This window comes from Ochotona princeps, chromosome 2 (assembly GCF_030435755.1).
Source record: "Ochotona princeps isolate mOchPri1 chromosome 2, mOchPri1.hap1, whole genome shotgun sequence".
Lineage (NCBI taxonomy): Eukaryota > Metazoa > Chordata > Mammalia > Lagomorpha > Ochotonidae > Ochotona > Ochotona princeps.
Genome location: NC_080833.1, coordinates 65,123,580 through 65,150,872, shown reverse-complemented (window position 1 = coordinate 65,150,872; position 27,293 = coordinate 65,123,580). Strand labels below are relative to the sequence as shown.

General features: G+C 39.0%; 1 protein-coding gene across 1 annotated transcript in view; it reads right to left on the bottom strand.

Moving 5' to 3' along the window:
- The window catches only part of GIPC2 (GIPC PDZ domain containing family member 2), a 102,668-nt gene that overhangs the window by 57,492 nt on the left and 17,883 nt on the right, over nt 1-27,293 (bottom strand). The window contains exons 2-3 of the mRNA XM_004582206.3: nt 8,690-8,875; nt 399-579 (exon numbers count right to left, since the gene is read on the bottom strand). Of these exons, the coding sequence (XP_004582263.1) occupies nt 399-579; nt 8,690-8,875 (367 nt within the window). The remainder of the gene's footprint in view (nt 1-398; nt 580-8,689; nt 8,876-27,293) is intronic.

The following is a 27,293-nucleotide window of genomic DNA, read 5'->3' as shown; positions in this document are numbered from 1 at the left end:
ATCAATTCCACGTGCAATGAAGATGCTTTCTGCTCAAGTCCATGAGCAACAACTATTATGGTTTCACTCAATCAAAATCCGCAGAATGAAAACAACATAGCTTGCTGTTTTCAGAAACAGGGACAGCCACAATAGATTCAGCTGTGAGACATTACGCTTGGTAATTCCAGACAATTTAGAAAATGTCCTCCTGTAAGACAGCTTTCCCTCTAGTTTCCTCCTTCAATAATCATTTTTCTTAAAAAATAGTGCTATCATTTTTGAATATTCTTAATGAATATATTTGATAAGATATACTCAAAGCCCTTTCCACTGTATCACAGTCTTCATTTCCTTTCAAAGACCAACCAGTGGAGAGGAACATTCATTTCACACAAACACACACAACAGCAACTTACCAAAAGCCTTCTTAGGTTCTATCAACTTCATGGTAAAAAGTTCTCCTTTCTTTAATTCCCTCAACTTCTTAGCAACTTCAACGTGACGACACCCAACCATATTTTCTCCGTTTATGGATTCAATATGATCCCCCACACAAATCGTTTTAATTGAGTCAATAATGCTACCATCTCTAATCCTCTGAAAGAAAAAAAAAACAGTGATAACATAGTCTAAAATAGGATTACATCACATGTCTTCTCATGCTCTTGAGCTACAGCATACTGTGTATCAAGGTTTTAACAACATAACTTTGAGTTCAGTTGAAGATGAAAGTCTAAGCAACAAAGGGAAAGCATCTCACGCCCAACCAGTCCTCATCTTTCCTGTCGTTATCATTCAACTCACTCACTATCTCCTCTGGGGAGCTTTTCCTGACAGCCCTCAGCCCCTTCTCCCTTTAACTGGGTGGTACACCACTCTGGTATTTTATTAACCATTTTATTGTAAATATTGTGAGCTCCAAGCTAAATCGCCTAAGTTGTGACATCTAAGCCCAGCAATCTTCAAGAAATTCTTAAAACTATTATCATCGGGCCCGCCGGCATGGTCTAGCAGCTAAAGTCCTCGCTTTGAACGCACCAGGATCCCATATGGGCGCCGGTCCTAATCCCGGCAGCTCCACTTCCCATCCAGCTCCCTGCTTGTGGCCTGGGAAAGCAGTTGAGGACGGCCCAATGCATTGGGACACTGCACCCGCATGGGAGACCCGGAAGAGGTTCCAGGTTCCCGGCATCAGATTGGCGCGCACCGGCCCGTTGCGGCTCACTTAGGGAGTGAATCATCGGACAGAAGATCTTCCTCTCTGTCTCTCCTCCTCTGTGTATATCTGGCTGTAATAAAATGAATAAATCTTTTTTAAAAAAAAAATATTAAAAAAAAACTATTATCATCAGAAAAATACAGCAATAAAAGACTAACCTAGAAATGCTGAATATCTTTTATCTTTAAATTGTATTTGATGCCAAAACTCATAATATTTTTATCTTTTTACCAAATTTTAAGAATACTGTTCACTACAACAGTAACTATTAAAATGCTGTATGAAAATAATGTAATAATACCACTTTAGACAAAGCTCATTATTCATCATTATAAGTAATTATGAATCCAGGACACCAAGAATTTCATAATTTCATATCATTTTATTAGAAATTCACATTAGCCTTATATAGCTAAAGAAGCAATGATGACCACAGCATACAACCATACCCAGTACAACTAGAATTTCTACACTATCACAGAAAAATAGTTAAAATTAAAGATTACAGTCTAAGGAAGAAAACACTCCATTGAACAATCTATTATACAGCCATTCTTAAGCTATTAAAGAATTTGAAGATCTACATTTAACCTTGACTCCTCTCTAATTTTTATTCTAATCCATCCTTTGATATATCTTGAACATATTTTTTCTTTGATCAACTACATCCTACAAATTTCAGCATCTTGCCATATAACTTTCAGTTTAAAGCATCGTTATAAATGCATTCATAATAAGCACTACACAACATTAAGTAAGTGAAAGACTTCAAAGATATGTGTGAATCTTACCAGTGAACTACACGTCCTAGTAAGAGACACCTGGTGTTACTCAGGTCTGTGAGAAGCTACAAGGTCACCAGAAGAAAGCTCAGACACAAAGGCAGAAGAAAGGCCATCACCAGCAGGCAGAGCAAGCAGCAGGGTGAGAACCCAGGGAAAAGCCAATGCACAGGGGATCTTGGCTTTGCTGGGACAGAACAGAAAACCAATGTAAGAAACTTGAAGAAGAACACCATTAAGATGAACCAGACATTAAAGCAAAGCTGGAGACACTGGTTGAGGGGCTTAGGAACTACTTGAGTGTTAAACTCCTACATAGTTAGAATAGAAAATACATTGCAATGGAGGAAACTTTCTGAAATCAAATAAGTTTTGATAATTACACAACTTGATAGAGGCTTGTGCTAGAATTTCTGCTTGTGCAAAAAAAAAAAAAAAAAAACCTAAGCAGGGAAAAGGAGAGGCATTAATGCTACACTTAAATTTACCAACTATTTACTTTGGTCTCTACCACTTACAAACTTTCTCTCATCTGTTAGAAATCATAGGTTTTATAATATGTATGCTTTTAATTTATTTACTTTTTGCTATCCTGAGAAATGCTGAGGTTTGCATACTAAAACCATACATTTCAAAGGTTTGTCAAGGCTAGCACTGAGGCTCAGTGAATGAAACTGCCACCTGCAATACTGGCATCCTATAGAAAAAGTGGTTCAAGTCTCCTTTGCTCCACTTCTGATCCAACTTGCTGCTTACACACCTTAGAAAGCAGTAGGGAAAAAAAGAGAGAAAGCAGTAAAAGATGCCCCTGCTACCCAACATGGGAGACTCAGGTGGAGTTCCAGACTCCTGGCTTCAATATGGTCCAGCCCCGGCCCACGTGGCCATGTCCATTGTGAATCAGCAAATGGAAAATTCTTTCTCTCTTTTTTTTCTGCCTCTTTCTCTCTGTAACTCAGCTTTCAAATAAACAAATAAATTTTTAAAAAGATCTGTCACGTTTTTACCTGAAAAGTTACATCTGTAAAACATATTTCTCTTCTATTGACCTCTCCTAAATTTTAATGATTTATTATGATTATTATTACAGTATTGCTTATCAATTATGAGTACTCTTAGTAATGTTTTATTTGTGCCGTCTTTTTTACACCCTGAATAACCCTCTACAGGAGGTGCTAATATTCCCACGGGAGAGCAGAGTCAGAGAGGTTGAAGCATTTGTGTATCATGATTTGGCTGACTGAGGGAGAGCAGACATGATCCTGAAACCCACGCTCCTGCTCATCACATCACACGGCCTCCTAAATACAGACCCCTGCCCCTGCCACTGACTTAATCCTCAACATGGTCCTTCTCATTTCTAGCCACTACTTCAAAGCATGCCAATCACTCCCTTTAGCAGCAGACATAAACCTACAACCATGTGGAGAGTAGCATGGCCCCTTCTAGAGCATGACATGCAAGCTTAGGAAACCTTTCATTTTTTTCCTGTTTATCTTGGCAAAAAGAAATGGAAAGCATATGTCAGAAATTAACAAATATCTAGGGAAGAGGGAAAGAAGAGTGACACATCCCTGAATACATGTTTTAGCTTAGTTCTAACTTTTTAAATCATGTTAATGTTTTGCAGATTTAGGAAGTAAAACTGAATGAATGTGGTGAACAAACAAGACCAGCACAAGCAGATGGACCCAAGAGTAAGAGTCATCTGACATGGGGGCTTGGAGGCCAGAGAACTACTCCAAGCCACATCCAATACTCCGGAGACAGTCCTCTGAATACCATGCTTTTTAAAGACTGTTCATCTATTCAGTCTAAAGACAAACTAAAGTGCATACAAATCTTAAACTCTTCTTGATAAGTTTATTTTTCATAGTACTGTGTATAGAGAAACTCTAAAACCAGCTTGTATTTACCATATACTTAAACAAATGAGTAAATATTTGGATGACTTTGAAAGTAAATATTTTGATGGGGAAGTCAAGGGAGAACTTTGCCAGGAAGAATGTAAATTAGAGGCACAGATATTAATTCATAATTCATAATAAACGTGTTGTTAATCCCTACCACTGAAAGGACCTGGAAACCAGGACACTGCAGGGGTGATAAATGAGCAAACTAGCACCACAACCTGGTCCTAAAATATAAGTCCTCGCTTTAAAAAAAAAAAAAAAAAAAAAAAAAGCATGGCTGTTTCAAGAAATGACTGCTTTCAGGCCTCAGAAGCAAGCAGCTGCCCAATAAAATGATGGGAGCCCTGCATGTCCAAAGGACACGAGACAGCTCACAGCCAAATCTCACAAATCAAAGCATCAAGATGAATGACAATTACAAGGTATAGCCACCAAGGTAAAACAAGACATCAGATGCTCATGCTGATAATAAATAAAGCACAATGGGGGTGGGTTGCAATGGAATATTTTTTAAGAAACATTTAAGGAATAATATGAGAAAAATTCATCATTTTGCAACCATTATTGGAAAAATTAACTCAGGCGAAACTCACCAACAAATGCTACCCCTTCGGGGAACAAGTAAGAGAGTGTTTTCATGATTCAAAGTATCTCACCCCAGTACTTCTTCATTACAAAATGAAGCCGTCACTTGTAATACCAGCTGATTCAAGCACCAAGTGCTCCACTTCCAACCCAACTCCTGATTAACGTGTCTGGGAAAGCAATGGAAGAAGACCCAAGTAGCTAGGACACTTCTACACACAAAGGAGATCCGTGTGGAGTTCCAGGCTGCTGACTTCACCGGGAACAGCCCTGGCTGGTGCAGCTATGTGGGGAATGAACCAGCAGACTGATTTCTCTCTCTTTCTCTCTCTCTCTTTCTCTCTCTCTCTCCTTCTCTCCGTCTCTCCCTATCTCTAACTCTACCTTTCACATAAATGAATATTTTAGCTAAATAAATAAAATAAAAACTTGTATCAGCCATGTGCACAACATGGCATGCAGCTCTCACCAGCATCAAATTTCATATTGGCAGTTTGGATTTTGTGCCACTTTCTCCTTTGCAATCACATCGTCTGTTTCCACAGGGCTACTGACTAGTACTCTGAGGCAGGCACATGTTTGACACGACATTTAAAAAAAATAGAAACACAAGCTCTGAATGTCACAGACTCACATCTAAAACATCCACACATGTTTGCAAAGCTTCCAAGTCCTCTGCTGGCATTACAGAGGCACTGCTGCATGTGCCTCATGTCCTGAACTTCCCTTGGATAATCCCACATGACTTTCCCAACTCAAGGATTTTCCATTTGGTCACCCACTCAATCTTCAGCAGAGTCATATCTTCTGCAGAGCTAAAACTAGCCATTCTATCAAGTTGGAAGTTAAAGTACCATTTACACTAAGAAGAGAGCTTTACTGTGTTTACTTTTTGCTATTTTTTTTTAATTCTTACTTCCATTTTACAGTTCTGTAGGTGTAGGGTTTTCCCACCTTTTTTAGCAATGACAGTGCATCACAAGCCAGGATTTGGACAAAATAAAAACCCAACTTGCTGTGCTGTGTGAATCCCATCCCTAATTCCTAGCCCAAAGAATAAGAATGCTGGCTTTAGAGTCAGACCTCTTAAATTCAAATCATGCATTTGTCCAGCTCTATGATTTTAGATAATCTATGTAACCTCAATGAACCTGTTTCTACATTTGTCAACTAAGAATTTCTAATAGGACCTACCTGTGTAAGAATCTCAGAGACATCATGTTGAGCAAAAGCAACAGTTAATTCCATAATGTATGATTATATGAAGTTCGAAGACAAGCAAATAGTGATGGAGGTCAGAGTAGTAGCTACTTGTAGAAGAGTATTAGCTGAGAAGAGACACATAGAGCTTTCAGAATGGCAACACTTCAGTGTACCTTGATCTGGGTGGTGGTTTCACAAATATCAATATGGAAACACTGATTAATCTATATATTAAAGTGTTTGACCTCTGGGGCTGGTGCAATGGCTCAACTGGTTAACTCTCCACCTCTAAGCCCTGGCATACCGTTTGAGTGCCGGTTTGTGCCCCAGCTCCTGCACTTCTATCCAGCTCACTGTTTGTAACTTGGGGAAGCAGTGGAGGATGGCCCAGGGCCTTGGGACCCTGTGCCCATGAGGAAGACCTTCAAGGACGCTCCTGGATCCTGGTTCCTGGCTTCAGATTGACTCAGCTCCAGCTGTTTCAGCCAGTTAAGGAGTGAACCAATAGTTGGAAGAACTTTCTGTCTTTCCTAATCTCTGTACATCTGCCTTTCCAATGAAAATGAATTTTAAAAATCAAAGGAAAGGGCCCAGCAGCGTGGCCTAGCGGCTAAAGTCCTCGCCTTGAAAGCCCCGGGACCCCATATGGGCGCCGGTTCTAATCCCGGCAGCTCCACTTCCCATCCAGCTCCCTGCTTGTGGCCTGGGAAAGCAGTCGAGGATGGCCCAAAGCTTTGGGTCCCTGCACCCGTGTGGGAGACCTGGAAGAAGTTCCTGGTTCCCGGCTTCGGATCAGCGTGCACCGGCCCGCTGCGGCTCACTTGGGGAGTGAATTATTGGATCTTCCTCTCTGTCTCTCCTCCTCTCTGTATATCCAGCTTTCCAATAAAAATGAATAAATCTTTAAAAAAAATCAAAGGAAAATGTTGTAACTTCAAAAAAAGCAAGTAAAAATTTAAAAAATAAAGAGCCAATTCAGCTTAGGCCAATACCAGTATCCAGATGAGCACTGATTCCAATCCTGATGGCTCCACTTCAAACCTGGCTCCCAGCTAAAACACCTGGGGAAGCAGTAGAAGATGGCCAAAGTGCTTGGGCCCTGCCACTCAAGTGGGGGTCCAAGATGGAGTTCAGGCTCACGGCTTCAGCCTGGACCAGCCCAAGCAGTGGTGGCTCTTTGGGAAGTGACCCGGTGGACAGAAGATCTCTCCCTCTCTTTCCACTTCTGTATCTATATCTTTATTTTTATCTCTCATTTTCACTGTATAATCTGCCTTTTAAATAAATAAAATAAATATTTAAAATAAAAATAAGCCTAGTACCAATGATTAAGTATGAAAACAAACACTAGGAAACACAGGAACTAAATAAAGATTGTAGTTTTGACTAAGTTAATTATTTTCATTTATTATTTCTTATGTTTGGTTTTTCCATTTGCTAAGTAAATTTTTTTAAACCTCAACATATTCTTTATTACAATGCCAATGAGTAAATTCTCATAATAAGTAACTTATATGATAAAAATCTGCAAAATAACTACAACATAGTTAACATTCAATGTGTGTTTTCAACTGTCATTATAACTACAAGCCTGTGGATTCCATATTTGTGGTTTCAACACATCTTGGATGAAAAAAATTTGAAAGAAACTGACCCTACTAAATATGTGCAGATTTTCTTGTTATGATTTCTTAAACAATTATAACAACTATTTACAAAGCATTTACATAGCACTGAATATTATAAGTAATATAGAGGTTATGTAAAGCCTGCAGGAGGCTTCCAAAAGTTACGTGCAAACTCATGGCCATTTTATATGACGAACCTACTTGTTCACACACATTTGGAACCAAGGAATCCTGGAGCCAATTCCCTGTAGATACAGAGAAGTGAATGTAATTATAACAACAGAATTGTTTGTTTAAAAATTTTTATTTGAAAATCTGGTTCACTTTCCAGATAGCTGCAACAGCCAGGCTACATCCAGTAGAAACCAGAAGACAGGAACTCCATCCACGTCTCCCACACGGATGCAGCGGCCCAAAGACTCGGGCCATTTTATGCTGTTTCCACAGATATTTTAACAGGTATCTGGATCAAAAGTGAGCAGCAGGAACTCACCCTGGTGCATACACAGAATGCTGGAGTCACAAGAAGCAACTTGATCCACTATGTCACAACATTATCCTAATGAAATTATTTGTAAGAACCATCTATCTTCCATTTCACCACTCCTTAAATCTTGTAATTTTCATACTATTGAAACTTCTTTCTCTTGTCTCTGCAGCTCTGTTACTCTCTGTATTTAAATGAAGAATGACATGATTCAAACCTGATTCAAATCATTTGGAAGAGTTTTTTTTTCTTGGCATCTCTATTTTTGTTGGAAAGGTAGATTTCCTTAGAGAAGGAGAGACAGAGAGAAAGATCTTCCATTCACTGGTTCACTCCCCAAGTGGCTACAATGGCCAGAGCTGAGCCAAACCAAAGCCATGAGCCAGGAGCTTCTTCTGGGTTTCCACATGGGTGCAGGGTCCCAAGGCTCTGGGCCATCCTTGACTGCTTCCCCAGGCCACAAGCAGGGAGCTAGGTGGGAAGTGAGCAGCTGGAGCATGAACTGGTGCCCATATGGGATGCTGGTGCGTGCAGGTGGAATAAGCCAGTTGAGCCATTTCATCAGCCTTTTGTAAGAACATTTTAAGACACATTCATAATGCAGCCGAAAGTACATACAGTTGAAAGTCACACTAAATCTTCGGAAACCAGTGAGGATGTTATAGATGTTGATGCTACAGATGTAGAAAAGCTTACATGGAAAGGGAATAGAAATAGAATATAAAGTTTAAACTGAAGGCAAAAGATTCAAGCAGAGGGTAAACAAAATGGTGTCTTTGAACACTTTTCTTTTAGAAGAAGGTGAAACATGTATCCCTGTTGACCCAGCTTTCTCTGAAACTCATTTCTAAATATTATCTTCAGTACACCTGTGGTTTTATAAAGCTTACCTTTATAAAAGCATAGCCAGCACCATTATCGGTAATAGTGAGTCCAAGTGAATCCTCAGATTTATAAACATTCACTTCTTTTGCTGTTCCTTTTACGTGGGCAAATATGAAATCTTCAAGACCTAACTGTCCTCCTAGGAGTTTCTCCATGTTAACTTTAGGTGTGTTTAAAGTACAATATAAAATCTGCAAGAGACAGAAATATTTCAGGTCAGTTTCTACCAGGAAAAAATTACAGTCATTAATAACTTACCCAATAAATGAGTATTGAGTGAAATACTCCTATATTTATAGTGTCAAAGATTAAATCACAGAATGTTTTTGTATATTGTTGCCTGCACAGAATTTAACACATATTTTACATAGTCTTATTAGATAATGTGCATTGACTGCTTTTTATAGGCTCTCCTCTGAGAAACGTACATCCATTTTCTCATTTAATCTTCATATTAACTTTGTACATCACTAAACCCATATTATGGATGAAGAAACTGAGGCCCAGCAAAATGAAGCAAACTGCCTAAGATCATAAAGTTGGCCATTAGTACAGCCAAACATTTGAGCTCAGGTCTCATCAACTTTAGAAATGTTTAAGTTGCTTCTGTCATGTACAATAGTGAATTCTAAGATTACTGACTCAAGATCTGTGTGGTTCATACACTGCATATTAAGTGCCTTGTATAATGTACTACCACAATCAGAATATAAGCAACCTATAACTAAAAACTGGCATGTTTTTTTAAGTAAGCAAAAAATGTTATTTTTCTCACATTATAATGCTCTTGAAAAGAACAATTAGTGAATAAGGTATTAAAATGCTTTAATAAATATTTATTCAATACTTTACTTTTTTAATTTTTAATTTTATTATTTTTTATTTCATGGTACAATTGCATAGGATCTGGATTTCCCTACCCCATCCCCAAATTCCCAACCCCCAACTGATTTCCCCTATATTACTACAATAGTATAGTTCTTCATAAGCAGTCATATATCCATCAGTCTGTTATTTAAGTGTGTCCAGACATTGCTGGTACAGACCATGCCAGATAGTCCATGATTTCATTTGGAATCCATCGTTCATTTGGAAGTAGAGATGCATACTGCATCGTATCTCCACATCTGGATATGATAGTCTCAATTACACCCTCACTATACTTTCCCTCAAATGAAAAGCTATGAAACAAATTCAACAACAAGTATGAAAGTAAAAGAAAAAATTTACAGCACCATGGAGTTAAACAGCATGCTACTCAATAACCAACATATCGATGAAGAAATGACAAAGAACACACAAAAGCTTCTTGAGTAAAATGATGCTACTCTGTGATCTACGAGTCAGTGAAGAATTTGATAAGAGAAAAGAAACTATTTGGCAGAAATAAAAATAAAAAAATATCAGAACACTTGAGTTGCAGGAAAAAACAGTATGGAAAGGGTTATTGTCTTATAATATAGGTGGAGGCTGCCTTATATCAGAAAGAAAAGATGGTATTTGTCCTTTGGGGATTGATTTATTTCACTGAGCATCTAGCTGCCAGTGGTATAATTTCATTCTTTAATGGCTGAGTAATATTGCATGGAGTAGATGCAGCACAGTTTCTTTGATCATTCCTTTTCAGATGGGCATCTGGGTTGTTTCCATGTCTTTGCTATTGTAGATTGTGCTACTGTAAATATAGAATTACAGATCACCTTCTCACATGCAATTTTCATTTCCTTTTGGATATATTCCTAGGAGCAGGATAGCTGGGTCATGTGGCAGGTTTATTTGGAGTTCTCTAAGCACTCTCCATACTGATTTTCATAGAGGTTGTACTAGCCTACACTCCCACCAGCAGTGAAGGAGGGTACCTTTCTCCCCACATCCATGCCAGCAGGTGTTGTTAGTAGAGTTGTGAATGTAGGACAACCACACTGGAGTTAGATGGAACCTCGATGTGGTTTTCATTTGTATCTCCCTGATAGCTAGGGAGCCTGAGCATCTTTCCATATGTCTGTTAGTGATTTACATTTGTTCTTTTGAAAAATGTCTGATCATTTCCTTCGCCCATTTTTTTAAAGATTTATTTATTTTTATTACAAAGTCAGATATACAGAGAGGCAGAGAGACAGAGAGGAAGACCTTCTATCCAGTGATTCACTCCCCAAGTGACCACAACAGCTGGTGCTACGCCGATCCAAAGCCAGAAGCCAGGAATCTCTTCCAGGTATTCCACAAGGTTACAGGATCCCAAAGCTTTGGGCCATCCTCGACTGCTTTCCCAAGCCACAAGCAGGGAGCTGGACGGGAAGTGGAGCTGCAGGGATTAGAACTGGCACCCATATGGGATCCCAGTGAGTTCAAGGCTAGGATTTTAGCCACTAGGCCACCGTACTGGGCCCATCTTCACCCATTTCTTTACAGGCTTTTTGTTTGTTTGTTTGTTTGTTTACTGTGTCTGGATTTCTGAAGCTTTTGTAAAGACTGGATATTAGTCCCCTATCAGTTGTGCAGTGTGCAAAGATTTTTTCCCATTCCACTGGTTGCTTCTTCACTTTATTAACTGTTTCCTTTGCTATACAGAAGCTTTTTTAGTTTGATGTAGTCCCATTTGTTTATTTTGTCTTTGACTGCCTGTGCTTTCAGAGTCTTTTCTAAGAAGTCGTCCCTATTCCTATATCTTGCAGAATGCATCCTATCTTTTCCTTTAATAGTTTGACGGTTTCTAGTGTAGACTTAGGTCCTAATCCACTTATAATGTGACAGGTGCAGGTCTTCTTACCTCTGCAGGCTGATATTCAGTTGTCCCAACAACACTTGTTGAAGAGAACAGACTTTTTCCCTGGATTGTTTTCAGGGTTTTTTTTCCTTTTGTCAAGGATTAATTGGCTACATATGTGTGGGATCCCTTCTGGGGTTTCTATTCTGTTCCACTGATCTTCTCTATTTCTGAACAAGTAATAGGCTGTTTTAATGATCACTGCGCTATAGCATCTCTTGAGGTCTGGAACTGTGATTCCTCCAGTTTGATTTTTATTATTCAGGATAGCTTTGGCTATTTGTGGTCACTTAGGTTTCCAGATGAACTTCTGTATCTTCTTTCCTATTTCTGAGAAGAATGTTGTTGGGATTTTGATTTGGATTGTGTTGAATCTGTATATTACTTTTGGTATAATTGGACATTTTGATTATGTTGATCCTGCCGATCCAGGAACATGGTAGGTTTCTCCATTTTCAATGTTTTCTCCTATCTCTTTTTTTAATGTTTATAATTTTCTTCATGGAGGTCTTCCATAAATTTAGCTTAATTGTTAGGGATTTAAGATTCCTCTCACTATTTTAAAGGGGACTGTACTTATAATTTCTTTCTCAGTCATAGAATTATTTGTTTACACTAACACCATAGAGTTGTGATTGTTAATTTTTTATCCTGCTACCCTGCCAAAGTCTCTTGTGAGTTCAAATAGTCTCTTAACTGAATCTTTTGGTTCTCCTAAGTAGAAAATCATGTCACCTGAAAATAAGGATAATTTTAATTCCTTGATTCCAATTTGAATTCCTTTAATCTGTTTTTCTTGACTAATAGCTCTGGCAAAGACTTCCAAAACTATAGTGAGGAGTAATGGTGAGAGTGGACATCCTTATCTAGTTCCAGATCTTAGTAGAAAAGCTTCCAACCTTTCCTCATTTAGTATGATGCTGGCAATGGGTTTTTCATAGATTGCTTTGATTGTGTTGTAGAATTTTTTTCCTATGTATATCTTGCTTAAGGTTTGCAGCACGAAGTGGTATTAGATTGTATCAAATGCCTTCCCTGCATCAATTGAGATGATCATATGGTTTTTATTTTCAATTTATTGATGTGGTATATCACATTTATTGATTTGCAAATGCTGAACAATCCCTGCATGCCAAGGATGAATCCTATTTGGTCTGGGTGAATGATCTGCCTAATGTACTGTTGTACTCAATACTTTTTTAAAAGGGAAAGACTGTGGTTTAGAAAGAGTTACAGCTACTAAGGGGAATGGTCAGGGGCAAAGCAGGCATTGTGGTAGGTTAAGCTACCACCTGCAACACAGGCATTTCACATTGGGCAGCAGTCCAAGTTCCAGCTGCTTCACTTCTGATCAAACTCCTGCTTGTTCATGGAAAAGCAACAAAAGATGGCAAAGTGCTGCCATCCACATGAGAGAGCCAAATAAACCAAACTCTTGGCTTCAGCCTGGAGCAGCCCAAGTTATTAAAGTCATCTGAGAAGTGAACAAGTGAATGGACAAAGTCTCTGTATCTCCCTCTCTCCGACTCTGCTTTTTAAATAAATAAACCTTTTATACATATATATATGTAGATATACACACACACATATATAGAGAGAAAGAGAAATTAAAGCAACTTGCCTAAATTCATGTGATTATAGAAAAAAGAGCAAAAAAGAAACAATAGTGCAAAGCTGTGTAGATTTTTGTTTGTTTTCTTTGAAATTTATTTGCTTATTTGAAAGACAGAGTTACAGAGAGAGAGGGAGAGACACAGAGAGAAATATTCCAACTGGTAGTTGACCCCCCAAACAGCTGCATTGGTCACGGGTGGACCAGGCTAAGACCAAAAGTCTGGAAGTCCATCTTGGCTTCTCACATGGGTGATGGCAGTCAATGTACTTGGAGTCAACTTTTGCTGCTCTCCAAGGCGCATTAGTAGGAAGCTGGATCTGAAGTGAAATAGCTGGCATCCAAGCCGGTGCCCAGGTGGGATCCTGGTATCCATTGCAGACAGTAGCTTAACTTGCTACCTTACAGCTCAAGTCCCAAGAAAGCATTTTAATGTGGCTACTCTTTGTAGACATAACTAACTAGAATTTTTAAAACCTTTTTGTCAAGTAATGCCTGTCATCAATTTGTTAGCCTTAATCACCGAGCCTCACTGCAGCCCTCAGGGCCCACCAGCATCCCTAAATTTGACATCATCCTAATTCCCACAAGGACCCTGAGCCTTAACATCCATAATCCTCAAGAAGCTCAAAAACTGGGCACAACTGCCACTCACAGAATGGCTCTTTAGGCTATGTCAGAAATAGGCTTGAATTAAGTTACATAAAATAAAGCCCTCCTTGCCACACAATGAAAGGTTCAGAGTGGTCAGCAAAGCACAGAGCAAATCCCAGAGGGGTGTGAAAGGAGCTAGTGATAAGGACAAGGAAAAGGCCATTGAGCACAAAATGACAAATGTTCACAGGGCAAAAAAATTACTGTCCCCACCCTTTCCTTTTTCCATTCAGACCTTTAATTCAACCCTCTGGTTCCCCATGATACAAAAATATAATCCAATTTTGTTGATACTATAGTAAACTTTTGAAAATTTTTTTTAGTGCAAAGACTGTTATTCACAGAAGAAAATAATTACAGTAATAACAGATCCTATTTGTGATTCTAATTGTAAAATCAATGGCATAGTCAGTCCACTAACAAAAGCCATCATCAATGGGTACAGGGAAAAAGGAGTATGTCCAGAAAATAACTTTTGTGACTTCCTTTCTCAAAATAATCGAAAGAAGAAATAAATATAGATTTCTCCTTTATTTAGGTGAGTTTGTCAGTCATACTCATTTCCAGAGTATCACAAGTAGCAGTCACATTAAAGCACTTCACCAGTTAGATAGAAAATGAAACATAAACGTAGTAATAGCATAGTAGGAAAGATGAAAAAGACCTACCCACCCCTAAAAAAGGTAATACAAAGCAAACTGTAATATAGAATAAGCCTTGACTATCTAAATCAAAAGGAATCGCCAATACACACCATGACTTAACCCTACAGTGACTTCTACTGTTTCTTCAATCCAAAATCTAAAATGCAAGCCTTCTGTTCTTGTCCACTGAGACCCTGCTCAACTATGACTACTCAGGTAAAATCTCTCCATCCACTTTGCTCATACAGCACAAACCCACTCTCATTTGACTAAGTCTCCTGGCTCTTTTATCCTGCTATCACAGCCCTCAAGAGCTATACCCACCAGGCACTTAGCAGGCAACATTCATATTCCTTTCTGCAAGCATAATCTAGTCCAAGAAATAAATGAGGGGACAGGCATGGGGTTCAATGCCGGCCAGGAAGACATGAGAGATGATGTCTAGGAAGCTTCTGGGAATTGAAGACACATGAGAAAAGACAATCCCTTTCTTGCTCCTGGATGCTGTCTTTCCTACAGGTGGTCTAGGAATGCCCATCACCATCCCACCAACAGCTGAGGGAATCACCAATACCAACGATGTCAAACCAATGAGGTAGAGAGTTCCCAAATCATTGATAATATTTTTGCTATTGTAGCCAACTCAGAGCAATCTACTTCTTATATTCTTATATAACATAACAAATTATCTCATTCCAGACAAGTTGAAAAGGTTAAATTCCCTGAGCCTGAAGAGTACAGAATTAGGGCCAGACCACAGTCTCTTTCCTCCTAGTCCACAGTTTTCTCTTACCTTTCATTTTTATCCCCCTGCTGTTTAACAATCCTTACAGGATGACCTAACTCCTCTCCATAAAATCATGCTTCTTGTTAATACTGGAAGCAAGATGGAAACCCTTTCTGGACATTTTCTAATGGTACAAAGAATGAGATTAGCATTAGGATGCCATAATACTTCATTTAACTGAAAGAATCACAATTTTCCTTGCACTTCAATTTTGTTAAAGGATAAAACGAAAGAGTAGTGAAAAAGGTTTTTAAAGTAAAGATGTTTGTTAGAAAGACAGATTTACAGAGAGAAGTAGAGAGAGAAACATCTTACATCTGCTGGCTCATTACCCAAATAACTGCAACTGCTGGAGCTGTGCTCATCTGAACCCAGGACCCAGAGCTTCTTCTGGGTCTCCTGTACAAGTGCAGGGTTCCAAGGCTTTGGGCCATCATCCACTGCTTTCCCTGTGAGGTATTAGCAGAAAACTGGATGGGCAGTGGAGCTGCCGGGACATGGACTTGTGGCCATCTGAGATGCCAGTGCTTGCAGGCAGATTAGCCAGTAAATCATCATGCCGGTCCCAAGGTATAGTTTTTAAAACTGGAGAATTTTAAAGATAACTGTAATCATTCGTTTCATCATTGGGAATCTTCCCTTTGAAAGCAATGAGAAAATCCAACCCAGAATGGCTGGCTTAGTAAAATTATCAGCTCCTTGAATTAAGTGTTATGGGATAGGATTACATGAGATAGAATGTTTTCAGCTGAAATTGGCAGAAAACAGCCTTTTCCACTTGTCTGAAATGAGATAATTTGTTATTTTATATAAGAGGTAGATTTAATTTCCCTTATAAACTACATTATCTTTCAACATTTTTGTTGCAAGATAACTTATGAGCAGTATTGCTATGTATTTGTATTTCAATGGGCACTTTTGAATTCTTATCACATGGTTATTATTCATCATTGAAAGTTGATATTGCTAAGATAAGTCTGAACCATTGCATACAGCTATTAATACAAATTAATCCTACCTTGGCTCTTAGGGCACCATCATACAAGTATATTCCATCAGGGCCCAGCGGCGTGGCCTAGCGGCTAAAGTCTTCGCCTTGAACGCACCGGGATCCCATATGGGCGCCGGTTCTAATCCCGGCAGCTCCACTTCCCATCCAGCTCCCTGCTTGTGGCCTGGGAAAGCAGTTGAGGACGGCCCAATACATTGGGACACTGCACCCGCGTGGGAGACCTGGAAGAGGTTCCAGGTTCCCGGCTTCGGATCGGCGCACACCGGCCCGTTGCGGCTCATTTGGGGATTGAATCATCAGATGGAAGATCTTCCTCTCTGTCTCTCCTCCTCTCTGTATATCTGGCTGTAATAAAATGAATAAATCTTTAAAAAAAAAAAGCATATTCCATCAATGTGCTATAATAGTATTAAATATATTACTTGTCCTTACTGCTACAGAAGATATTCCAGACCACAAAGAAGTTAACAGTTCTCTCCAAAAACACATCAAATTAATTTTTTAAAACTCCAGGAAGTTCCATTTCCTGCTTTCTTTTGTTTAATGTCTTCTTAAACAGGAACTGAGTTGGCCAGAGATTCTCTGTCTTCCAAAGATCTCTGGAAGAAATTACAAGCTTGTGTAACTGGATCTACAGTATTTCAGGATGTGGTTTTAAATGTAAACAACTGGAACCATTACCTCTTGTGATTTTCTAAAGCCTAGTTAAATATTTTTATATGACAACTTGCTTGTCTCCACAAACCTAACTCACTTTTTATACTTTGCTTCAAAAAAGCATTATTGAAATATCAGTCAATGGCACTAATAATCATAAGATTAGTAATGAAAGCAATGGTACTTTCATTAGGTGTTAATATCACATCTTTTTTAAAGATTTATTTATTTTTATTGAGAAGTCAGATATATAGAGAGGAGTAGAGACAAAGAGAAAGATCTGCCTTCTGATGATTCACTCCCCAAGTGACCAAAACAGCCAGAGCTGAACCAATCTAAAGCCAAGAGCAGAGAGCCTCTTCTGGGTTTCCCACAAGGGTGCAGGGTCCCAAGGCTTTGGGCTGTCCTCAACTGTTTTCTCAGGCCACAAGCAGGGAGCTGGATGGGAAGCAGGGCTGCCAGGATTAAAACCAGTGCCCATATGGGATCCCGGCATGTTCAAGGCGAGGACTTTAGTTTCCAGGCCACCGTGCCAGGCCCATTATCACATCTTTACAAACAGGAAAACAACTTGGCTTATGTTTCTTTTGTTAATGACTAAAGCTTTATCCGGGCTGCTCTATTATCCAAGTCTCAAAAACTTTTTCTCAAAAAGGAAAAATAATAATAACACTTTCCACTAAGCTAATTTCCCTTAAAATAGCAAGGATTAAAAACAACCTGAAATTGGAGCAAAATAACTATCAAACAAAGAGGATCAGCTTGCCACAGGGACAGAAGTATACCACTCAGAACTCCTCCTAAAGTTCTGAGCTCTTATGCTATGTGATTCCACCCCCCCAACTGTTTAATAACAGCTATTACATCAAGAAACGTTTATAACTCAACCTGTTCTTCCCTGATATTCATAAACTGAGCATCAATTACTTATACAAACCTTGAATGCTGGTGCTCCAGCCAGTAAAGCCCTGTGAAAGCAAAGGAAATGAAGAGTCTATTTTATGACAATTCAGGAGAAAGAAAGAAAGAAAGAAAGAAAGAAAGAAAGAAAGAAAGAAAGAAAGAAAGAAAGAAAGAAAGAAAGAAAGAAAAGAAAGAGAGAGAAAGAAAGAAAGAAGAAAAAGAAAGAAAGAAAGAAGAAAAAGAAAGAAAGAAAGAAAGAAAGAAAGAAAGAAAGAAAGAAAGAAAGAAAGAAAGAAAGAAAGAAGAAAGAAAGAAGAAAAGGAAGAAAGAAATCAGTATCAAGGTCCAAGAAATCCTGATTGCTTACTGGCATAAGCTATTTTCAGATGTCACCTCGTGTAATCTTTACAATATTACCATAACCATTTTTCACAGTTGAGAAAATAAAGGTTTACAAAGGGGAAAAAAATGACTGTGTAGCATTTGGTACAGATGTGATTCCAAATCTGATTGACTAACAACTGCAAGCTTTTTTCTCTACAGCGTCTCTCTACCACTTAAAATCTGCCTAAGGACATTTCAGTTACTACTCACATCCTAATGTATTAGCTCAACTAATTTTTATGAGTCAAATTAGGCAGACAAGTCTCATCATGGCCAATGCAGAGGAGAAAACCAGCCCAAACTAGTTAAGTGATCATGAATTGACAGGGCCAGAACTGGAATTCAGACTGTGGAGCTTTTTCCAACCCATGGTACTATACTATGATATAAATACAGTTCAACTTTGAATTCAAACTAAACAGAAGGTAAAGAGTATGCAGCCACCTACTCCCTAAAAAAAAGTAAGCACGCCTTGCAAAAAAAAAAAAAAAAAGCTATTTGTAATTAGACTTTAAAAGTCAAACACATGGGGCTAGTGTTGTAGCATAGTAAATTAAGCCACTACCTGCAATGCCTGCATCCCATAAAAGCACCGGTTTATGTCCTAGTAGCTTGTTCCTCTTCTGCCCCAACTCCCTAAAAGCTACCTGGGAAAAGCAGAAAATGATCCAAGTGCTTTAGCCCCTGCCACCCAAGGAGAGACCCAGATGGAGTTGCTGGCACCTATGGCCTGGCTCAGCCTGTCACTGCATTCAGGGAGTGAACCAGCACAAGGAAGTAGTCAACTTCTCTCTCTCCTTTCCTCCCTTTCTCTCCCCCTCCTCACTGTAACTCTTTTCAAAGAAATAAATCTTTTAAAAAGTTAAACAAGATTTAATAAATATAAAAATATCAATTATGCATTACTCTAATTTTAATTAAATTAGTAATTTTAAATTTAATTTAAATAATTTTAAAACTACCTAGTTACTCCCTCATTTCTTTGAATGATAAACAGTCATTTGAAAATCTAATGCTTCTTATTTCCCAGTATAATACTTAGGTTAAACTTCTTGGATCTATTTTAAAACATTCATGGTTTCAATACACGTTGCCTTTGCCTTCACCTTGGCCATAGCCACAGTCATCTAGAAACAAGGCTCACAGTTTGGAAAAGATATAAATTTGGCAACAAGGCACATATTTAGAAACCTGATACTGCATGCTCTATTTAGACCTTCATGAGGATATTGTATAAAGCCTTGCCTCGAACTGTGTAGAACTTTCTATAAATGATTCACTTCTAAATTAGCTGTCCTCGGTCAGCAGTGGCAAGCCTTAAATAAAAAGTGAGTCACCCTTTGTACTCTTTCTTCCCCAGTACAACTACGTCTTTCATTGTCTGTAACAAGTAAAATGATACAACAAAAAGAACTCTCTCCAAAAAGAAGTGTACATGGTCAAATTCGTGTTTTTAACCTACCTCAGGATAACCAAAGGAGCATTTTTTTTACTAATACGATCTAATCAAGACAACTATGTACCCAACAAAATTAAAACCAGAAAGTGATTCTTGAGACCTAAGGGAAGGGTAAAGCAATAGGAACAGGTTTCCGTCTTGCCTTTGTGGACATGACACAGACACTGCACCAACGAGATAAATCAAATATGCATAGCTATATATAAATCATCCTCTCCCACAGTATTCTTGTACTCAGAGGCGATACATGAGCTTATCCTAGTCTAATACTGCTACAAGGTTACACGCCAATTTTAAAGACATCATAAATCACCAAAAGCCATTCCTGTCAGGTGCTATTTCAAGTTTTCCAGCTTTCTGAACTGTATCTTTTTAAAACCTTCCAAAATGGCACTAAAGGTGGAAAAGTACCTAAACAGACAAGGAGGGCTGCAACAGAAGACATTTCACATTGTGGAATAGCAATGTGGCTTATGAGATTTAATAACTATTATAAATCATAATTACTAGTAAAGACATTTGTGAATTGCACTTACCAGTTTACCAAACAAATGCACAGATACAATTTGTTTAAAAAAAAAAAATTCATTAGATTTCAAAAAGATACTTAAACATAAGCTAACAATTTAGGGAGGTGGGAAGAGGAGGGCATTTAGTGCAAAAGTGAAGACACTTACACACCACATGGCGTGCCTCGGTCTAAGTACCAACTCTGCCTCTGATCCCAGCTTCATGCTAATGCACTCTACGGTAGGCAGAAGCCGGCGGCCCAAGTATTTGGCACTCTGCCACCCATGTGGACAACCCAGATGGAGTTCCAGGCTCCTGGCTTTGACCAGGGTTAGTCCCTGCTGTTACAGGTGAACTGAATCAGAGGATGGAAGACCTCTGTCTCTCTGTGTCTCCCTTTCAAATAAAAGATCAATAATTTTTTTAAGTTTGTATGCAAGTATACTCATTTTGCACTCTCACATTGGCTGAACTGTGTATTACTCGCTTTCTGACCTCTGTTCTCTCTCCAAGCAGTTTCTTCCCTGGCTGCTTGACAACATTACTGCTATCCCTTGCCAGCAGGACTCCTGGTTCTGGAGCACAAAGGGCACCAAGAAGCAAGGGAAAGGAGACCAAGCAGGGTCCAGAGGCTGCCGGAAGAAGCTAGCAAGCTGCATAAGGTTCCATTCTCAACTCCCAGGAATGTGTCGCCAAGCCAGAGCCAGAACGAGGAGTACCAGTCTCTTGGCTCCAGGCTGGGTACTAACACTGGGCTCTCACTACCTGCTTCTGTTTTTATAACCCTACACAATCTCCCCTTCCTCCATACCCTAAATGCCTTTAATGTGAAAACTCCCTTACTGCCCATGAAAAAGGCTTATACACGGATACTTCAAAAAGTTTGTGGAAAATTGAACTAAAAGACCATATTATCTTAAGACAAAATTTTCAAACCCATGCATGGCTTTTTCATAATACACAGTTCAATGAACTTTTTGAAAATCATTTACATGGAAAGGGAAATTCATGTGTATATAGAACTGAGATCATGAAAAATAAAAATAAATAATTGTTTTAGAAAGAAATTCAGGGCCCGGCAGCGTGGCCTAGCGGCTAAAGTCCTCGCCTTGAAAGCCCCGGGATCCCATATGGGCACCGGTTCTAATCCCGGCAGCTCCACTTCCCATCCAGCTCCCTGCTTGTGGCCTGGGAAAGCAGTTGAGGATGGCCCAATGCATTGGGACACTGCACCCGTGTGGGAGACCTGGAAGAGGTTCCAGGTTCCCGGCATCGGATTGGCGCGCATCGGCCCGTTGCAGCTCACTTGGGGAGTGAATCATCGGACGGAAGATCTTCCTCTCTGTCTCTCCTCCTCTGTGTATATCTGGCTGTAATAAAATGAATAAATCTTTAAAAAAAAAAAAAAAAGAAATTCATATACTTTTTTGGATGGCAAAGACTGATGCAGAGGAAGAGAGAGAGAGAGATCTCCCATGCGCTGCTTCGCTCCTCAACTGTCTGCAGCCACCATGGGTGAGCCAGGCTGAGGACAAGAGCTAGAATTGCAATCCAGGTCTCCAGTATGGGCAGCAGGGATCCAAATACCTGAGCCGTCACCTACTGCCTCTCAGGGCCAAAGTAGCAGGAAGCTGGAGTAAATAGCCAGAGTCAGGTAATTAAGTCTAGATTCTCCTAAGTGAGATACAGGTATCTTAACTGCCTTATACATGCTAGGTTAACTATTTACTTTCTGAAGACTGTTCACACGCATGAACTCCAAAGGCTTTTTTCTTTATTTTTTCCTTTTTTTTAATTAATTGCATTGCATTATGTGACACAATTTTATAGGCACTGGGATTCCCCCCATGGTGGATTCCTCCACCTTGTCGCATTACCACAGTTCAAGATCAGTTGAGACTCTTTCTATGCAAGCATATACCAAGCATAGAGTCCAGCATCTAATTGTCCAGATACATTCAATAGTTTCTTGGGGAGACCATCTCTGGTCTGAAGGTAGAGCCGGCAGAGTATCATCCCAATCAATTGAAAGCCCCAACATAACATCAGCAACAATTTATAATGTTATGGAATTAATTGACATAGTATTGAGTAACCAATAAGTTAAAAGAAGAAGAAAAAAATGCAAGTTCTTAACTACATCCTGTGACTTCTTCATTGACATTTCAATTTTAGCTTATGTACAACCGGGTTCTATACACCTTAAAAAGGTTATAGATTATTATTCAGCTGTCTTGTGTCTATTTTAATTATAGTATTTAGCATTTGGTAGCGTTGAAGCATAATTTTGCTGAACCTGGCTGTTTTTCGGGTAGTCTAGACTGGCTTATAACTCTAACAAGACATATGTCAACAGTTTAGGTGCAGAACAGTTTTAGGAGGGGTGTGCAGAGAAATCTTCAGTATCCTAGTGAGGAGTAACTAATCTTCATGTCCCACCTAGTAAGGTATAAGTGAATCCACACCGACTGTTTCCTGTCTGATTCTAAGCTTTCCTTGTTGTTCTCTGTCTACCTATTCTAGATTTTTTGTTTGTGTGTGTGTTTGTTTTGAGGGGTTCTGGAGCAATCCTTGTGTTCATTGCCAGAGAGGGTGGGGTCCAAAGGCTTTTTTCAAACCTAAAGAAACTTTCTTTAAAAGATTTTTTTTTATTTAGTTTACTTTTCAAGTGACAGAGAGAAGGAAAGAGAGAATGAGAGAGAATTGCATCCTCTAGTGCTCTCTTGCACTTGACCACTGCAGCTAGGGCTGATCCTGGCTGAAGGCATCCAGAGCTACATACAGGGCTCAAACATGAGTAGCAGAAACCCACGTGCCTGGGCCATCCACTGCTTCACCAGCTTTAGCAGGGAGCTCAATCTGTAGTAGACAGCCAGTATTTGAGCCAGTGCCCTGATGTGGGAAGAAAGTATTACAAATGGCAGCTTAACTTTCTGGGCCACAACCCAGCCCAAATGAAGTTATCTTTTAAGCCCACTTTCCATTTGTAGTGCCCTAACATATTGTGCTACTTAAATAGCATGTATATGATAAATGCTTTTTAACTGCATTTTTCTTCTATCTACAGCAGGCAATCTGGTCATAATTAGGATAGCATCATGTCCCAGTTAATTCCGATAACCAACGAGTAATCATAAATACCATCCTTTTCCCTCTCTGAACTGTCTGGGACTAAAATACAAATTATGTTTAGCAATTTACAATGCATTTCCTATTAAGATGATCAAATCAACATGGTCCCATTTCAAGATGCTGAAACTAGGACAGAATGGGAGAAAGCAAAATTCCACAGTTAGGCTGTTGAGAAAAGCTAATGGTTGGGGTCATCCTTTCTCCTTTGGCGTTGAAGTAATCTTCCCCACGCTTATGGGTGGAAACCACCAGTGCCCATGATTCTTAAGCACATATGTAAGAGTCCAGGATACTTAATGAATATGGAAAAGTTGAAAATTAACTCTAAATGTTCAGTGCAGGAAGGAAGTTGAATGACAGAATTGTCATTACTACAAATGCAAAGGTACTTCAAAAAGCTCAAGGAAAATCTAAAAGGTGAGTTTATTTGGGAACAAAAATTCAAAATCAGGCCCGGCAGCACGGCCTAGAAACTAAAGCCCTCGCCTTGATCGCCCTGGGATCCCATATGGGCGTCAGTTCTAATCCTGGCAGCTCCACTTCCCATCCAGCTCCCTGCTTGTGGCCTGGGAAAGCAGTCGAAGATGACCCTGAACCCGCATGGGAGACCCAAACAAGGTTCCTGGTTCCCGGCTTCGGATCAGCGGCACCAGCCGTTGCAGTCACTTGGGGAATGAATCATCGGACGGAAGATCTTCCTGTCAGTCTCTCCTCTCTGTATATCTGACTTTGTAATAAAAATAAATAAATCTTTTAAAAAATTTAAAATAATGCATTTAAATGTCTTCAAAACTTTCCTTGAAATTGTATTATGAAAAAAAATTATGCATGAGTACAAAAAATTTTCACCAAAACAAATACTATATTTTAATTAAATTTTCTATTAAATTTTTAAGAAACGCTATATGAACTCTTGTATTTTTTTAAGAAATGCTACAAAGAACTCTTGTATTTTACTCAAGAATTATTTTTGGCTTAGGACTATAAACATTGACAAGTGCAATATAAGTACGATTCTAAATAGATTGGCATATTTAATATTTCTCAAGTTTAATTAAGGTACCTGATTTTGAAGTAGTTGATCAGGTTTATACTAAATGTAATTGAAGTGGCTCTCATCGGAAGGTGAGTCACTCTAACAGAATGCCAGACTATGCTTAATCTGAGAATCATTTACCAAAAAAAAAAAAAAAAAAAAAAAAAATCTGATTTTGCTTTCCTTATTTCTGGGTTTATGCAAAGGGTGAAAGAATGAATGTTGTACTGGCCTAAAATCAAAAAACTGATAAAATATTGCAAAAAAGAATTTTAACTAGCATCTCTTTTTAAGGTTCATCTTTTGAACCTTTGTTCTAGACATCTAACATACTATTCATTTAAATTTCACAGCAATTCTATAAGATGGATTATATTATTTGTATACTTTAGCAATGAGAAAATTGAAGTTAGTACCATTTCCAACAATCAAACCCAAGACACCATCTTAACCGGAATCCCATCTCCCCATTTAACTGTCTTCAAGGCTGTGTTTTTCTATCACATCATCCCAACTGCCCAACTGCATAGAAACCCAAAAATTTGCCTAAAGACAACATGTGATGCTTTGGAATATTACAAGAACTTGGAAACAAACCACATGCTCCACTCCATATAATAAAAATCTTATGAGATTGAAAACTGAAAGTATAAAACCAGCAGAAAGACCAGCTGCTAATTTCACATTTTAAAGTGGTGCTGCTTGGATAGCATGACACTGACCTCTAAAACAGGTCAAAATTTTGTGAGGACCTTTTGGGGTGCCACAAGGATCATATGCCCCCATTTCATTTGAAGGGAGCAGGAGACAAGTCAAGATATTGTATGAACCACAACACCCCAGAATCCCAGCTCTGGGAGGAGTTGCCTTGCGTTCTATGTGACTCATAAGTAATCTACTACACATTCATACAATTGGTGGGCAAAGGGGAGGGCAAAGTTATATCTAAGCCAAGACCCTACTTCTGAGTTAGAGATAAAATATGTTTTGTTCTGGATTTTCCTAAACTATAATTATCATATAAATCTACACTTGTTCATGCAGAACCTTACCAAGAATTGTTTATCATTTCCGAAATTCAAGACACTGACAGCAATGCTGTTTGTTATTAGAATTCATTATGAAACATTTATATGAATCTGCTATTTCTGTTACATTATGGTAATTCTTTGAAGAGTTATAAATGTTACATATCCATTATTTCAATATATCACTTATAAAGAAAAAAAGATGACAACTTTAGTAGGACATTGTCTGTTTACTCTTTTAAATCCAAACTTACTCACTGTAAGTGGGCACAAGTAGTTGATAGCTTTAATGTATCTTCTAGGATCATTTTCTCAAGAATTTGTTTTGACCGTTTCCTGTCTGGCTCTAAGCTTTCCTTGTTGTTCTCTATCTATTCTAATTTGTCTTGTTGTCAATGAAGTAGTCACAGGATGTGGTCAAGAACTTGCATTTTTTTTAACATATTGGCTACTCAATGCCATGTCAATTAATTCCATAACGTTATAAATTGTTGCTGATGTTGTGTTGGGGCTTTCAATTGATTGGGATGATACTCTGCCGGCTCTACCTTCAGACCAGAGATGGTCTCCCCAAGAAACCATTGAATTTATCTGGATAATAAGATGCTGGACTCTATGCTTGGTATATGTTTGCAAAGAAAGAATCTTGACTGAATTTGAACTGTAATACTGCAACAAGATGGAGGAATCCACCATGGGAGGAGGACACGGGGAGGGGTGTGGGGAAAACAAATTAAAAAAAAGAATTTGCTTCGAAATCTGTATTTGTCTGTAATATTAACGGAGCATTTATTTTTTAAGTTACGTAGGTAAGTCATATTTTTTAAACTATTGTTTTAGTGTCACATAATATTTGTACCAGCTCAGGTCTCAGCTGCTCCCTACCAAATATGCCTGCAAAGGCAGCACACAATGGCCAATAGATAAGGCCCCTGCTACCCTTGTGGGAAACCCAAATGAAACTCCAGGCTCCTGGTTTTGGTCTCCAGGTCCTGGTTTCTGACTCTCCCAGTTGTTGTGGCTAATACGGGGTGAATCAATAGTCTTTCTCTCTATCCTTCTCTCTCTGTAACTCTCCTTTTAAAAAGTTATTTTAGGGCCCGGCGGCATGGCCTAGCGGCTAAAGTCCTCGCCTTGAAAGCCCCGGGATCCCATATGGGCGTCGGTTCTAATCCTGGCAGCTCCACTTCCCGTCCAGTCCCTGCTTGTGGCCTGGGAAAGCAGTCGAGGACGGCTCAAAGCTTTGGGACCCTGCACCCGCGTGGGAGACCTGGAAGAGGTTCCTGGTTCCTGGCATCGGATTGGCGCACACCAGCCTGTTGCGGCTCACTTGGGGAGTGAAACATCGGATGGACGATCTTCCTCTCTGTCTCTCCTCCTCTATGTATATCCGGCTTTCCAATAATAATAAAATCTTTTAAAAAAATTATTTTAAATATATGTATATATACACATATATATTGCTATTAAAGGGGAACTCTCTTTAAGACATTAAGAATCATTTGTGTAGAAGCTGGCTCTGGGGCACAGTGCATAAAGTTGCCATCTGTGATACCGGCATCCCATAGGAGCACTAATTCAAGACTCAGATGCTCTACTTTCAATCCAGCCCCATGCTAATATCCCTGGAAAAGCAGCAAAGAATGGTCCAAGTGTCTGGATCCCTACTACAAAAGTGAGAGATCCAGACATGGATCCTGATTCCTGGTTTTAGCCTGGTCCAGCCCAGGTCTTTGTCATCATTTGAAGCAAGCCAGCAGATGGAAAATTTCTCTCTCTCTCTCTCTCTCTCTCTCTTTTTCTCCTTCTCTCTCCTTTTCTCTGTATATATAAATACATATGTATGTTTATACACACACAAAAGTATATATTCTCTGCCTTCCAATTAAATAAATAAGTCTTGAAAAACAAAAACTACTTGTGTAAAGGAATTGGTTTGGAAGGCAGACAGATCCACAAAGATAATCCTTCTAGACTTTGTGACCTAGCTAACCAGCTTCAGTGGAATCATTCGTAGATTACAG